At 35.5% G+C, this 16,538-nt stretch overlaps 1 protein-coding gene across 2 annotated transcripts in view; it reads right to left on the bottom strand.

Annotated features, from left to right (window-relative positions):
* Positions 1 to 14,152: 14,152 nt before the first annotated feature.
* The window catches only part of LRRTM4 (leucine rich repeat transmembrane neuronal 4), a 779,107-nt gene continuing 776,721 nt past the window's right edge, over positions 14,153 to 16,538 (bottom strand). For both annotated transcript variants that reach the window (XM_002757578.6, XM_017964215.4), the window contains one exon: positions 14,153 to 15,353. In XM_002757578.6, coding sequence (XP_002757624.4) covers positions 15,132 to 15,353 — 222 coding nt within the window. In that variant the 3' untranslated portion in view covers positions 14,153 to 15,131. The remainder of the gene's footprint in view (positions 15,354 to 16,538) is intronic.

Here is a 16,538-nt window from a genome sequence, read left to right as displayed (position 1 = left end):
CTTTTTTTCCTGGACTATTGTGATTATGAAGAATTTTTCCTTTATATTTCCCTATTTTTTACACATGTTCTACATTTTACTAATAATAAAAACATTCTACTGTATTTGCTTCCCAATATCTTATTTAACTGTTTCTGAGGGATCTTGAAAGTTAATATGGATGAAACTGACTATTATGGCACTGTAGGGAAAAAAATATGAGAAATATGGACCATCCACTTCTTCTTGCTATGCCGCTCTTTTTCCAACACCAGTTCTCTGGGTGTCCTACAGTTCAGTCAAATTCTGGCACTAAACTACCTGGAGTTAGTGCAGATCACACAGGTTAAAGGTTTAGTCCCACAAGACTGCCCCCGCTTCAGTTGCCAGATTTAAATAGGGGACTCAGGCAGCCTACACGTCTGTCTGTCTTGGCTACAAATTTTGGGGTTCCCACATCTCTATTCAGGTTCAGTAATTCACTAGAACCATTTATATAACTCAGAAAAGCACTATGCTTACGATTCCATTTTTATTATCTAGGGTACAATTCAGGGAAAGTCAGATGGAAGATGTGCATAGGTCAAGGTACTGGGGAAAGGGGGTTGACACACACAGCTTCTATGCCCTCTCTGGGTGCAGCACCCTGTCAACTTGCTAATATGTTGATGTGTTTCCCAACTGGGAAGTTTCTTGAATCTCATTCAAGAGTTGTGTTGAGCAACAATAACCATTGGTTATTGGTGATTAAACTCAGTTTCCAGAACTTCTCCCCTTCACAGATATCAACAAGGGAGTGAGGCTGAAAGTGTTTTTTTTTTTTTTTTTTTTTTTTTTTTTCGGGCAACTAGCCTCCAACCTGAAGCTGTTTAGGGTCCTTGCCAAGAGTTGCCTTATTAGCACAACAAAATCACCCAGAAAAATCCAAAGGTTTCTGAAGTTCTGTGCTAGAAATCAAGGCAAACACTAAATACACAGTACATATTTTTTTTTTTATTATACTGCAGCCACAGTTAAAATCTGCTTAGTATTTAATGAAAGATAAATTTCTACTTACTTGTAGAGAGAAAACAAGAAAGATCTTAGTAAGCAAAAAGAAGAATTTCAAAACATTCTCTTACTTGGAAGTCAATCAGTAGAATTTATTTTAATCTCAAATGTAAACATTTGTAAAGCTGTCCTTCCTAAATGCTAATCTAACAATCACCATGAAATCTTCAGCATAGCAATCACAACTTTGTCATGCATACCATTGAAAATCATTTTTCTCTTATTAAGACATGTACCATTTCACCAATCAACCAGCAGATGATAGACCACTATAGTCATTGAATTTTCTCTTTTTCATCTCTGTGAACGAAAAGTGTCTGGTGAAATTGTCTGGTCCTCACTGTGGCCAGGCATTTCTATAATAATCTCTGTGTCGTCATCATTTTGGGCTGCCTTCTCCTAGAAAAATTATTTAAACTCATTCAGTGAGTTGATGCTTAGATACTTAGATATTCTTTGCGTAATTATAAGACAGAGTAGTTGAAATGGCATTACTGGCTATTTTAGTCTAGTACATTCTATTTTATACAATATTCTTGGCATCACAATTGTGATCAACAGGGACATGAGTAAATGGGTATATGTATTTTGGGGGTTCCCTATAGGTTTGCAGAATTATATAAAACTGTGGAGAGTTAATTGCTATATATTTTAGAAGGCAATTTTTAGGGACATTTTACTATACAACAAGCTTTACGCATAATGCTCTTAGATGTTTTAGAATTTAGGTGGAGAACCAAGGCTTACAAACAAATAATGCTAAATAATAATATAGAATCAATAAAAATGTAAGACAATAATAAAAGATATTGATCAGTTGGTATCTGATTAAATTCCAAATAAAAACAAACAAATCACAGGAGTTTAGAAGAAAATTACATTCAGCAGGACTCTGTTTTTATACTCGAATCTCAATTTAAATAAAGGAACAGAAAAGACTATCACTGATTTGTGATTCAATCTAAAAAGTTGTAGGAGGCGTCATATCTTGAGGTATTATTTCCAGATTTGCAATAACCAAATGTATCTGTGTCATCAACACCACCACAATTTCTTGCAAAACATATTTACCAACCATCCATAATTCTAGCTTCAAAGGATAACTATTTGCAACTAAATTAAAGCCAATTTAAGCATTTGCCACGTATAACTCAGAGCATTATATTTCATTATTTGCTTGTCCACACCTTGAAGAAATCAAATTAATATTTGGGTTGATGTTTCAAAAATTTTTATGTATTTGTACTGTTCTCTGTTAAAAAGAAAAAGGAGATGGAAATTGAAGGGTTGTAAAAGCCTGACAATATATTTTTACAAGGAAACTACACTTGAAAGAAAAATTACTTTATCCATGCACTAGCTAGTCAACATTTTCCCTATTTCTCCACTGAGTAGGATAAAACTACATTTAGCCAGCAAGAGTTGGATCCTCGGGGATCCGACAGCACTAATTGTAAAGAAGTAATGATTTCAAATAGCCAGTTCATTAGCACACATGTAGGCAATTTACCTCACTCTTTGAAGTAAGAAATAGGACCTTGAGAACAGACATACACAAATTAAAGACATACTCCAGGCAAAATAATTTATCTTACTTTTGATTATACATTATTAAATGGCTTCTGTGATTGCTCTGGGGATAATTTCTAGTGCCAAGCAAGGATACCTCTGTCCTGCCCTTTTTGATATACTCATTTTAAGAAGACAGACTCCAAAAGTCTAAGATATTCTCTGAAAAGGTAACATTGGAAATGGATAAATAAAACAAAGCGTTTGAAAAGAATCTGCATAAAGTTGTGAAAAGTAAATGTGACTATGGGATTAGTAACAGCAATCAAGAAATTTTGAGGGTAGAAAACTTAAAAAGGATTTTTGTAAAATAAAATAAAGAGCAATTAAAAATACCATATCAGTGGATGCTGTGAAAGTTTTTCTGCTTGACTGCAATTTCGTTAGGCACTGAACTTTATCCTAGGTCCATATGAATACTTCCTTGTAAAATCCAGTTTTAGCAAGGAAGCTTGCTAAATCAGTTTAAGAACTTCTTATCCTCAATATGTGATCCCCCAATATCTGAGATAGCTGATCAGGTTTCTCATCCTCCACCATCCCCCAGGTGATATCTAATCACCCTGTCTTGTCTTCCACAAGAACTTTGGTAGGTTGGTTTAACCCGAATCTCCCTTACCTCTGATGTTTCCTTTTACTAATTTTCTATCCACTGGCCCCAGGCCTGCTCTTTGGCTATAGATTTCCACTTGCTCATGCTGCATTCAGAATTCAGCCCAATTTATCTCCCCCACTGCAAAATTCCATTGCCTTGGTCCCTATGCCTATCTTGATGGTCATGAATAAAAGTCTTCTTTGCTATTCTCCTTTGAATAAGCTTTTCAATATGCATTGAGATGTATCCCGCTGGATAGGAAAGTATCTGGTTAATGACATTTCAGGGTCATAGAGACCCTGCATTTACTTCACAAATTAATTGATTGGGGTGGATATTTTGGGACTGGTATTAGTTGTAGTAAGCTATGCTTTCTAGCAGTAACAGAATCCCCGAAATCTGTTTTTGCACAATATTCTAATTTCCAGGATTGTTGAATTTATTTAGGTGGCTGTATCTGGAGTCTTTGACTTCACAGTAACACAGGGAGCCAGGATCTTTTTACTAGCTACATGCACAAGATAGAAAGAAAATGAAGAATTCCCACTTATTCTTAACTGCCACAGGCCACAAATAGCAAATCATTTCCACTGATTTTTATGCTCCTAAGAACCCAATCACATGGTTCAAATTTAACCATCAGGGGTACTAAGAATGGTAGTTTTCCTGTGTTCTACAGAGAAAGAAAATGATCTGGTGAAGACACGGCATACTCTCTACCACTTGCTTTCGGGCACATGTGGACACTAAAGTGAGTTATCAAAGGCTTTTGAAATATATGTATTTGAAAAGGAAAACCACGTCATCCAAGCAGCAGCTAGTCAACATTTTCTAAATTTCTATGCAGAGAATAAGATAAAGTTCTCTCTCTCTCTCTCTCTCTCTGTGTGTGTGTGTGTGAGTTTATAAATTTAGTTGATAAAGCTTTACAAATTTGTAAAATAAGGCTTCCATGGGCCATGCATATGTTTATTCATTTGTTCTACTTATTAGGAGAAAGAAGACCTGAATTATAAGTTCTGACACTTAAGAATAAAGGGGGAAGCAGATGAAAATCATTCTTCTGGAAGGAGAAAAATATTGATTGTATAATAGACCATTTAAAAAAAGCATGGCCATTACCAATTTTCTTGTCATAGAATTGATATTAAATATTTGTCAGATAACTTATGGGCCCAAAGAGGAGACCAGAATTCTTAGAAGCTGCAAGCAATGCTTATTCTGTTTGGGTATTTTTGTTTGTTTTTTGGTTTGGAAGTTGAGTTTCATGACACCTCACATGCACCAAGGGAGTATAAAAAGGTTTCTTATTAACATGAGGACTCTTTCTGTGGGGAATAGGTCAGGCTCTCAAGCTGGTCTAAAAGTGGTCTTGAGAGAGCAGGGAAAGGCCTGGGATTTATGATGGTTACAAGCTGGGGCTGGAATGTAGATTCCTGTTTACAGCCTGAGGCTCGCGTGGTTTGAACTTCCCTTGACACCAAAAAAGAGAGTACTTAGGATTTCCTAGGAACTTACCCAGACGTTGGACAGAAGGAGAATGGGGAAGAGTGCAGCTTGAAACATGTCAGATGTCAAATATCAAAGTGGAGTCAGACTTTATGACAGTTTTTCTCGACCTGATCCAGTTCATTTCAGTCTCATTATATAAACAATACAGTGAATCCTATTTTTTAAAGAAATGTATGTGTTATGGGGGGGAATTGTGAATTTTAATAAGAAATTGGGCAATTTAACTTTCAAGATCTAAGAAAATTCTTTACACAAGCTTTGGGACATGTTACACACACAGACATTTGATATCAAAAAGTAAAAATCACGGACAACTCAAATAATCAGTCTCTATCTGTCAGGCAAAGTCCTTGATAGTTGTTGGTGTAAGAATTCTCCACAGAATAAAAGGTGGAATGTATGGTGGAGTTAAAAAACTAAAAAATGATATTCAAGAACAATAGCCTCACGGTAATTTTATTTTTTTTCTTTTTATTTATTTTATTTTTGAGATGGAGTTTCGCTCTGTTGCCCAGGTTAGAGTACAATGGCGCGATCAGGGCTCACTGCAACCTCCACCTCCTGGGTTCAAGAAATTCTCCTGCCTCAACCTCCCAAGTAGCTGGGATTATAAGCACACACCATCATTCTGACTAACTTGTGTATTTTTAGTAGACATGGGGTTTCACCATGTTGGTTGGGCTGATATCGAACTCCTGACCTCAGGTGATGCACCGCTTTGGCCTTCCAAAGTGTAGGAATTACAGTTACAAGCTACTGTCCCGGCCATGACAGTAATTTTAAACATGAAAATTACAACATGGATTTGTTTTATTCATTCATTGTCTTTTTTAAAATTTTGTTATAAGAACACAATATGAGGTTATAAGTAGACTCTTAGATTTCTAAGTGTACAATACAGCATTGTTATACATAGGCACAATATAGCAAACTTCTAGAAATTATTCATCTTGCACAAGTGAAGTTTTATACCTGCTGATTAACAATTCTCCATTCTCCCTTCTCTCAGCCCCTGGAAACCACAATTTTATTCTTTTTATTGGACACCTACTGTATGTCAGGCTCCAGAGTCTCGGTAAGTTGGAAAGCCCTTCAGAAGTTCAGAGGCAATTTGAAGCAAGTACATCATAAGCTCTCCAGTCATTGAATGTTTAATTCGGAGATTGGAAAATTTGAGAAATAACATATATTTCATTTTACCTCTCCTGTTTGCCATGCCTGCATAACAAATTAAAAATTGGCAGAAAATTGATAACGAGAAAATGAGCTACAGGATATGATTTGCATCTCAAGTACCAAAAATCATCACAGTTTGGGGCACAGGGGATATATGTAATCTCTCACATAACGGAAATATGTTCAGAATCATAAGATCTCACAATTCGAATGAGTCGGCTAGGCACAGTGGTATGCACTTGTAGTCACAGCTACTGGGAGGCTGAGACAGGAAGATAGCTTGAGCCCAGGAGTTGAAGACTGTAGTGTGCTATAAACAGGCCTTCAAATATCACTGCACTGCAGACTGGGGCACATAGTGAGACTCCACAAAAAAGAAGAAGAAGAAAAAAAGAGGAATCAAAGTGTCATTTAGTTCAAAATTCTAACTAATGCAAACCACTTTGTACACTATTCCTGCAGTTGGCCATCAGATATCCAACACTAATGCTTCCAGTAACAGGTTTACACTACTTGCAAGACAGTTTATTTTGTTATTTGTCAAAGTAGAAAAATTTTCTCCTTCCTTAGCTTCAGTGGAATCGATCATTCTTGTTATCAAGCTATTTCTCTGGACAATCTTTGTGATTCTTCTTTGATGGTACTGTAAACCCAGAAAATTAGAGACAGATCTCACTTAATTTAGAAAGTTTATTTTGCCAAGTTTAACACAGCCTCAGGAAGTACTAACAGCATGTGCCCAAGGTGGTCAGGGCACTGCTTGGTTTTATACATTTTAGAGAGACATGAGACATCAATCAATATATGTCACAAGTACAGTGGTTCTTTCCAGAAAGGTGGGGACAATTTAAAGCAGGGAGGGGTCTTTCAGGTCACAGGTAGTTAAGAGACAGGTGATTGCATTCTTTTAACATTATTTTGATATTCTGAATCAGATTATGTATTGATTTCAGTGAGCAGAAGGATGATGTTGAATCAATGGGAGGCAGGTTTGCTATGAGCAGTTTCTAGCTTGAATTTTCTTTTCAGTTTGCTGATTTGGGGGGCCCAGATGTTTTCCTTTTTCAGTACTTTTACTGTTATTCAGAATTATGATATGCTCCTCCTTCCCTTCTGAAGCTATACACCCTCCATAATTCATTTCTTTGATTCTTATGGATTCAGCTTCAAATTCTAACATATACAGAATCATCATTTTTCTGAGTTTCAGATCTACATATCTCACTGGCCCCTGAATGGCACCATTTGATAGTTTTTAAGCCTCTATAACTCAATATGCCAAAAAAAAAAAAAAAAAAGCATTTGTCATGTTATACCACAAACAAAGTTGCCCCTCCTGTGGCTGCTTTCTCAGGGAATAAAATCAACAGATCAAGGCAGATATATGGGTGCTTTCCTTAGTAACTCCTCGACATTTTCTCAATCATTGCCTGCTTCCAATAGCCAAGACCTACCATTTCTACTTTCTAAATAGCTCTCATGTGAACTGTTAAGATGCCATAGTGCATAGATGCTAAGAGGTCTTCTCTCTTGAGGAGACTTCATGGCTTTTAATCATGGTTCTATCACTTACTATCGTAACCTCTTCTTGGCTACGACTTCATTGTAAAATGGGGCCCATGAAACATACTTAATCTAAAGGGTTTTTGTGGGTTATTAAAATCAAATTATTGGAATAGTCCATGGTAGATGATAAGCACTTTATGAATCTTAATTATCCTTTTAATTTTTTCTCCTCTCAATTCCCACTGGAATCTTTCTAGATAATATCTTCATTCTTTCTCAAGTGCTACCTTACAATAACTTCTCTAAAAGTTACTGATATTCAAAGTTCTGTTGTGGCTGCTTCCATTCAGTCCTCATACAAAAGTCAAAATATGTTTACTGAATTAGTAAGAACCACTGTGACCCTCCCTCCATGGTTGCCAGTAGTATAAATTCAAATCCAAACTCCTTAATATAGTTGCCCTTGTGTTGCATTATCTATCCTCTAATTACCTTTTCAACTTCATTTTGGACCACCCCTTCCCTTGCTTACTGTATTCCAGTTACTTGAATCATTTATGTTCTTTCTTATCTCTGGGTTGACTATTGCCCTTCCTGGAATACTCTTTCCACCCTATCAACTCTCCACAAAGTACTTACACTCTTTCCAATTATGCTACTCTAGTGTGTTTCAATTTTACTGCATTCTTTCTTATTGTAGCATCTTTGGTATGGAGTGTAATTGATAACTTTCTTTTCTGTAAAATATCCTAGGAGATACTGTAATCTCTAATAGGACAAAGATGAGTGGCTGGTACATGGTAGTGCTTAATAAACACTAGCTTAATGAATGAATACATTTTAACTAAAAGCTACCAAGGGAAAACGCACACTGTCCTTATTTATGTTTTAGTCACCTCAATCTTTGAAGACAGAAATGTTTTGCCCTAACTGAATCTCTTATTTAGTCTAAAATGTTCCAGTTTATTCACCAATTCTGTTATAACTTCTAATAACTTAATGCTCTACGACTCAATGTATTCTTGGTATATTTCACAGTGCTAACAAGAACTGTGTCCCAGTCTTAGTCAAACCATGATAAAATACTGAGAATTCTGATCCTGTGCTTGTCCAGAAATTGGTGTTCTGTGCATTGTTTACATAACGTACTTTGGTCAAACGTGCTGAACACCTTCAGAAACTTGCATTGGTAAATGTTAAAATGCTACACCCACAGTAAAAGTTTCCATAGGCAAGCCCTTCATCAGATATACAATGTTTTCTTAAATATGTTTTGTGGAAAACGAACTTGACAGGTTCTTAGAGCATTTATTTAAATGAAGAATATTCCAAAATCCAAAAAAATTGGGAAATGCTGAATTAAAATGGCTTCTTTACTATAAAAATCCACAAAGATTTTCATATATTAATGAATACTGAGAATATCTGAGATGGTGGATAAAATATGAAGCTTTCCTTTAGCTTTCCTTGACCTTAGACCTCTTTTTGTGAAAAGTACATTTTGGGTCTAGTGCAAAACTAGCTTGGGAAATGTTTTTTCTTTCTCTTCTTTCTTTTTTTTTTTTTTTGAGACAGAGTCTTGCTCCATCGCCAGGCGCCAGGCTGGAGTGCAGTGGCACAATCTTAGCTCACAGCAACTTCTACCTACTGGGTTCAAGCAATTCTCCTGCCTCAGCCTCCCGAGTACTTGGGACTACAGGTGTGTGCCACCATGCCCAGCTAAATTTTGTATTTTTAGTAGAGATGGGGTTTCACCATGTTGGCCAGGATGGTCTCGATCTCTTGACCTTGTGATCTGCCTGCCCTGGCCTCCCAAAGTGCTGGGATTACAGGCATGAGCCACCGCGCCCAGCTGGGAAATGTTTTTTCTAAGCAATAGATTTACTTGAAAACGTTAAAATTGTGTATAAAACTTAGTTAATGAAAATCTTCTATGACCTCAGTAAGAAATATTTTAATACTCCATGTGTATAAAACAGAAAAGGAAACCACATAGTCTTTCCTTATAAACACACTTGGAGTTCAGACCTACTCACAATTCCAGCTAATCTTTCTTTCAAGCATTCTTTTGTTAGAATAAACTGGCTACTTCTATTATGTACTTTTTCTTCTTAAAATCAGTGGGCTGACTCTTGCAGATATCTTGCAGCTATTTGTTTGTATTTTATGCATTCCTGCCTGCTATGGACAGAATTGTGCCTACCTGAAATTCATGTGTTGAAGACGTCCTCACTTCCAATGTGACTGTATTTGAAAACAGGGTCTAGAAAAAGGCAATTACAGTTAAATGAGGTCATAAGAGTGAAGAATTGATTTGATAGGATTGATGTCCTCATAAGTGGAGACAACAAAGAGCTTGCACTCTCTTTGTACCTTATAAGGACACAGAGACAAGAGGGCTGTCTGAAAACCTGGAATAAAGCCCTCATCAGATACTAAAGCCTCCTGGAAGCTTGATCTTGAACTTCACAGCCTCCAAACTGTGAAGAAAATATATTTCTATTGTTTAAGATTATGGTATTTTGTTATGGTAGTCAGAGTGGACTAATATAACTACCAAGTTAATCCTCACATCAGTTATCCTCAGTTGTATTTCCTTTATTAGTGGGATATAGCCAAACTTAAGAATTTGGATATTTTGATTCCAGGGATGTGTTATTATATAATTCTTTCATTATTTTCAGTAATATAGCTTTCTTAACTAGTACAAAATCTCAGCTCATGTCTGACCTCATTTTTATTTTTATGTCATTTTGAAAAAGAAACAATAATGAGTACAGTAAGTCTAAAATTTATTCTAACACCATAATGAATTTCCTGGCTTCTGTAAGAAAATAACTTTGATAGGATGAGCCAAGGTCTCTGTCGGTCTTTCTTTCTTCCCTTCAGAGAAGCATTAGGAGTACCTGTCTGAGGGGCACCTCTGGTCCAGAAAACAGATGAATGAGTAACATCACCCAAGCCTAGAGACTTACCAGGAACTTCTTAACTCAGATAATAATGGCTCTCCACATTTCCATGCAATTTTTGGTGATTTATTTTGATTGTAAAATGCCTTACACTTCAGAAACAATGAGTCTAATCTCCAAGGGAAGAGATATGTTGTCTATGGAGAGATCTGCTTCTCATTCATGATGTCAAATTTTCATTATTTTAATTATTCATTTTCATTTAATCCAGATATATTTGACATTTGCTTTATTGTTAGAGAGATTAAAATATATTGTCTTTGATTAAAAACATCCACATGCATCTCAGAAATAGGTGTACACTGTGTCATCTGTGAATGTAGAAATAGTTATCTGCAAAGGTACATGCTTTTCTTGAGGGTTAAATAAAGAACATTCCTTAAATTAACATTTCCCAAATGAGTTCTATAGAAAATTAGCACTGCAGGATTTTCTTTTAGATATTAAATTAAGGAAGGATATTGTAGTTTAATATGTTTAGAAAACTCCGGGTTAAACAAAGTTAAATGGGTTTCTTGACTGCAATGTTTCTGATATTGTTTAAATGTTAAATTGCCTTGTGAGTTTCCAAAGGGAGCATATTATATGCAATATTTTCTGAATTTAATTTGATCATATAAACCTCTGTTGTTGTTGTTACTCCTGCTGTTGTTTATTTTCTGCTTTCTTTGCTTTCAGGTAAAGCATCGTCTGTTAGTGTTACACAGCATATTTTAGAAAATGCTCTTTATGTAAAGGTACGAGCCTTTTATATTGCATGAACATATGAAACTATTACTTGTTTTAAATCAATTCTTATTTTAAAGATTCATATAACATGAAATTCTAAGTAAATATCAAATGCAAATTTTGAGTACTCATACAGAGTCATCAACCTAAAGAGATACAAGAATCTACACTCTACAGCAGTGGTTCTTAAAATGCATTCCACAAACCAGCTGCCTCAGCATCACCTGGGGACTTAGAAAGACATTCTCATATCCCTTATCAGACCTTCTGGATCAGACATGCTGGGGTTAGGCCTGCCAATCTGTGAGTAGAGGTACAATAAGATGCAAAGTTAAACCACAGTTACACCTAAACATATACCAATCGAGCCCCTGTTCTAAGATATTTTTTAATTGCATGTTGCACTAAGTAAAGCAAACTCAACACTACAAAGAATATTTATGAAGAAAGTTAATCAGAATGTTTGGATAACTGATTGTTCCAATCTGTATTCTGTCACATTCACAATTGCTTTTAGGCATGGTTTTAATGCCCTTGCTCTATAAATACTCCATGAGACTCCTCAACTTTGAAATTACAACCTGCATAGCCTTCAGAAGTTCAATAAACATTATAGTGTAAAATCAAATTACTAATTAGGATAGTCTTGAAATAAACCATAACTTTCTTTGAGAGGACTCTTTAACATTTCAATATAAAAAATAAGTAGAATTAACAATTTCTGACTTCTAGAAGAGAGTCAAAAAATCTTTACACTAGCTAGGGCCACAATTCACAATTACAAACACTCTTCCATGTTAAGGGAGAAGGACTCTGGTGCAATCAGTTTCCATAGCAAAGCATGAAAATTAACAAAACATAGGAAAAAAGTATAGACAAGTTTGTTCCCTATCATTTAGAGGTCCAGAAGATAATTTATCCTGAGTTGTGACTAACAGAAGGCTTTCATCCTACTTGGTTACACCAGGGTTGCAGCATAAAAATAATTGACTTTTGGGTGTAAGGGATCAATAATCCAATATTTTCTTCTTAAGCTCTTTGTTGAAATATCATTGTCTTTTTATAAAAACATATATAGATACTGTTTTATCTGAAAACTTCCTTGACCCTTCATACAACATTAAGCCTGAATTTTAGTAGATGTTTCTAAGCCTACTAATGTAAATTTGATTTGGATTTTTGTTTGTTTGTTTTAATCATAGATTTCTGGAGCTCAGTGTCAACTTGTGCTGGCATATGTAAATTAGATTTTAAATAAGTTCTTTGAAAGTTTTCATATAAATAGGACACATCATTTTTTATAATACTATCTGTTTTGCTAGTAGTTCACTTATTTCTTATTAACCTTGAGGCAACTGTTGGGCAAATATGGCAGCTTTAAATAACATGAAGAGTCTTAACTATTTATGAATTTTTTGGTTATAAGAAACAGAATTAAAACTGGAGCTGACATCAGCCAAATTTGATGAAGATTTTTCATGTGTGACTTCTCATAACTCAACTCTGGAAGGGGTGGTGTGGTGGGTATAGTATGTAGGGGGCATTGGATAGATGGAGAAGATGAGAAAGGTTAAGAGAATCCTTGTAATTTGGAAAGACACCGAAAAAAATCCTTGTAATTTGAGAAGAAATACTCCAATCTATTGAATAATTTCTAAAAGTAAAATCATAATACCAGAGAATTATCTTTAATTTTTAAACTCATAGTAAATTCATTCTACTTGAATGATTAAGAAAATATATGTAACCCAGATTATAAATATTAGGAAGAAAGATACCAGAATTCAACAGCACTAGCCCTGTGTTCCAACATGAAAAAATCTTCCCTCCATTGAATTTTTCTTTAATATGACATACTATTTGTATCATTTGGTATAGAATTTAACTTCAAGGTTTACTTAAAGTGGCAGTAAAACAGAATGTCTTTGAGGGAGAAAAAATAAAACAAAACGTGTTCAGTACTCTCTGCTAGTTTGCTGTGATGTGATGGTATTTACAAAGCTCTTTTATTATTACTTCAGCAGAATTTGGAATTAAGTGGATGGCAGCTATTAACTTGCTTCTGAAACAACTCAACACTGCCACTATATGTGAGCCTTCCTTAAAATATGAAAGTTATCCAAATAAAGGGTGAAATAAATTTATAGTATCACTTAGTTTTTTTTTTTAAAAAAAACAGGCAAATAACACCAGTGAACACATTAAGAGAATGTCCATAGTTAAATAATTGCTAAGATATAGTATTACAACACTAAAGAAGTTGAGAGAAAATGTCTCAACTGATGTGCATTCAATGATCTCCTTTGTTAAAAAATAGGAGACATAATTTATCTTTCTAGACAATAATCAATTTCCACACAGTTCTTTTACTTCTATAAGATCCGACAACTTCTAACCTTCCATGTATACTTACTTTTTCTCATATTGTTTTATAATTTTATTATAGCAAGTTCACATATCTCTGAAAATAATTGTGAAATGTATTGGGGCATTCTCATGCTTCTAATAAAGACATATCCAAGACTGTGTAATTTATAAAGGAAAGAGTTTTAATCGACTCACTGTTCAGCATGGCTGGGGAGGCCTCAGGAAACTTATGGTCATGGTGGAAGAGGAAGCAAACATGTCCTTCTTCACATGGCTGGAGCAAGGAGAGGTATGAGAACCAAGCTAAGGGGAAGCCCCTTATAAAACCATTAGACCTTGTGAGAACTTACTCACTATCACACTACCACGAGAATAGCACAGAGGTAATCACCCCATGATTAAGTTAACCCCCACTGGGTCCCTCCCACAACACATGGGGATTATGAGAATGATAATTTCAGATGAGATTTGGGTGGGGACATAGCCAAACCATATCGGGTATAAACCACATCTCATATTTCTTTTCTACACTTCATATCTGCCTTCCTATCTGACCATGGAACACACAGAAAACACTTGATAGATACCACTTGATTCTTATTGAAGTGCCTGATACAGACTGGAAGCATTCCATAATACAAATACAGATAAAGCACTCTACATTAGGTGGGCTGTGGTACACCAACCACAAAATAATATATTTATTTTTCAACATTTTTTTCTTTTATTGATAAAAACTACACAAAAGCTAATTGATAATCAATTAAAAAACAATGTTACACATTATCTTGTGTTTAGAAATTTGTCAGCTTGGCAGTCTCATTCATTGAGCACATGGTCATGGCTCTTTTATAGCCTTAGTCCACATGAGAATGATTCTGCTGATCTTGTCATTCAGAAATCTTCAAGGCTCTCTCAGACATCCTACACAGTGAAGGCTGCCAACTGGACAAAACAAAACTCCTTCTATCATGTACCACATATGGCATTTGTCATGAAGAGTCATTCACCCAGACTTACTGAGTTTTCTTTCCAGTAGTTTTATCAAACTTTGTGGTCAGCTTTCTCTGTGGTCCGTGGTAAAACGCATTTTCTTTTGATACAACATAAAGTTTAATGCTCATGTTTTGTATTAGAAACTTGACCAGGAAAAAAAAACAATTTAAAACAAACAAAACAAGAACAAACAGCATTTTTAAAGAAAAAAGAAAATGAAAACAATTTAAATAAAATCTGTGAGAGTTACAAATACCTAAAGAGGAAGCCTGTTGTTTACCCAACTTCCCGCCCACCCCTGTTTATTTGCCCTCCTGTGGTTCTCCAGCCCAGGAACCATGCAGTGTAGAAAAATCAAATATACAAACAAACCTATACGTAGCTAGGGTGAAATCTATTTTTATAAGAACTTGACACTCTTACTATTTACATCCGGGAGCATTTTTGTTCATTTATGTTTTAAAGCAAAGAAAGTTCTGCAGTTCTCCCAGTTATGCTGCAGGTGCATTTGCTACCCTTTTAAAGCAGTTTGGTTTTTTATCTTTTCCTTTTCTCTATGCCATAAATGTTTTAACAGGAACGATGAGCTTGCTTGATTGCACGATTTCAGACACCCACTCTCCTTTAAGATGAAGGCCCTCCCTCCCCCCGTGGAGTTCCCCAATGAGGAGTTGGCTTCAGCGTTAGTTTGCAATTCTCTCAAGGTAAATGGCCGGTGCTGCCGACCTGGCGATGGTGGCGATGAAGCTGTGGTCTTGCCCTAGCTCCATGCCGGGGCTTTCATCGTGCTCCAGAGACACTGTCTCATAGCCCTTGGTGACATGGAGAGGCTGGTGGGCCTGGCAGTACCCAATCACAGGCTGGTCATAGCTGTAATATGGCAAGGGCTTCACATGGTGTGGCATCTGGATATGAGAAACAGAAAGATTGGTTGATTATAAAATTGCTTTGGAAAGATTGGACAACACTCATCAGATTCTATTTTTGTTCTTTTTCATGCCATTTCAAGTCAACTACAGATTCAACTACAAATAAACATTAACAAAATAATGATTACTATATAACTCAATATTGCTTTGTCAGCATATTATGTATATATACTTTGTACATAAAATAAAATATGTCAAGTTTTCATTGCTTTAGCTAGCTAGCCAGCCATTGCAATAACAGAAAGTTAGAAACAACCTAAATGCCCCAGGAATTTTAAAATTGATTATGCAGATCCTACCTTTGAATGCAGACCTTAAAATTATAGGGGAAGATCTCTGTTGTAATATGGCAAGATACAGTATTAAGTAGAAAAAAATTCAGGTGAGAAAGAATATATAGTATGATCTATTTTTATTTATATATATAAGCATATATGTAACTTTCTATTTGAGATCTATATACAATTGAAATCTTTACTATCATCATACACAACTTTTATTTAGTTTCAAAAAACAATCGCAATTTCCCATAGATTATTTCTAACACTTTATTCCATAACAATACTAGACCAAAGAACTCTAGAATCATGGAGAAGTCACATCTTTATGTTTATAATATGTAATATTATTGGTTTTCAAGCCAGCAAGCCAAATGGGTGTCTAATATTAGTATAATAAATCTAAAAAATGGTCTGCAGAAATTCCATTAATATAAAAAGCAGACAATATCAGTTATAATAATTTTGAATTTTGGTGGAGCATTTTATTAAACCACAAATTTCTGATAAAGATAAATGTATTCCAAATTCAGAAAAAGGCAAATGGATGTTTGCTTACTTCTTGTTCTCATGCTAGCATATTTCTCATACTTGCTAGATACAATTTGACGCTCTTGATAAACAATCCACAATGATAAAAGTGCAAAGGCCCCACTGCCCTCTCAGGTTAGAAGGTGTGGCAGGTTTTAAACTGGTGACTCTCAGCTTTGACTTCCCTTCTGCGGTTGCTTTTAGAATGCTGAGGTTGGGACTTTGCAAACCACGTATCTGGTTTTTTTTTTTTGTGGTTTTCTGTTAGGCTTTGCCAATGGAGGGAGATGGCAAAGCTTAGCAGGGAGAGTGGAATTGCTTCCATTGTCGGTTTCGTCTTTGTTTCTTCATT

Source organism: Callithrix jacchus, chromosome 14 (genome assembly GCF_049354715.1).
Source record: "Callithrix jacchus isolate 240 chromosome 14, calJac240_pri, whole genome shotgun sequence".
Classification (NCBI taxonomy): Eukaryota; Metazoa; Chordata; class Mammalia; order Primates; family Cebidae; genus Callithrix; species Callithrix jacchus.
Note: the sequence above shows the minus strand (reverse complement) of the source record. Positions and strands in the feature narration are given on the sequence as shown.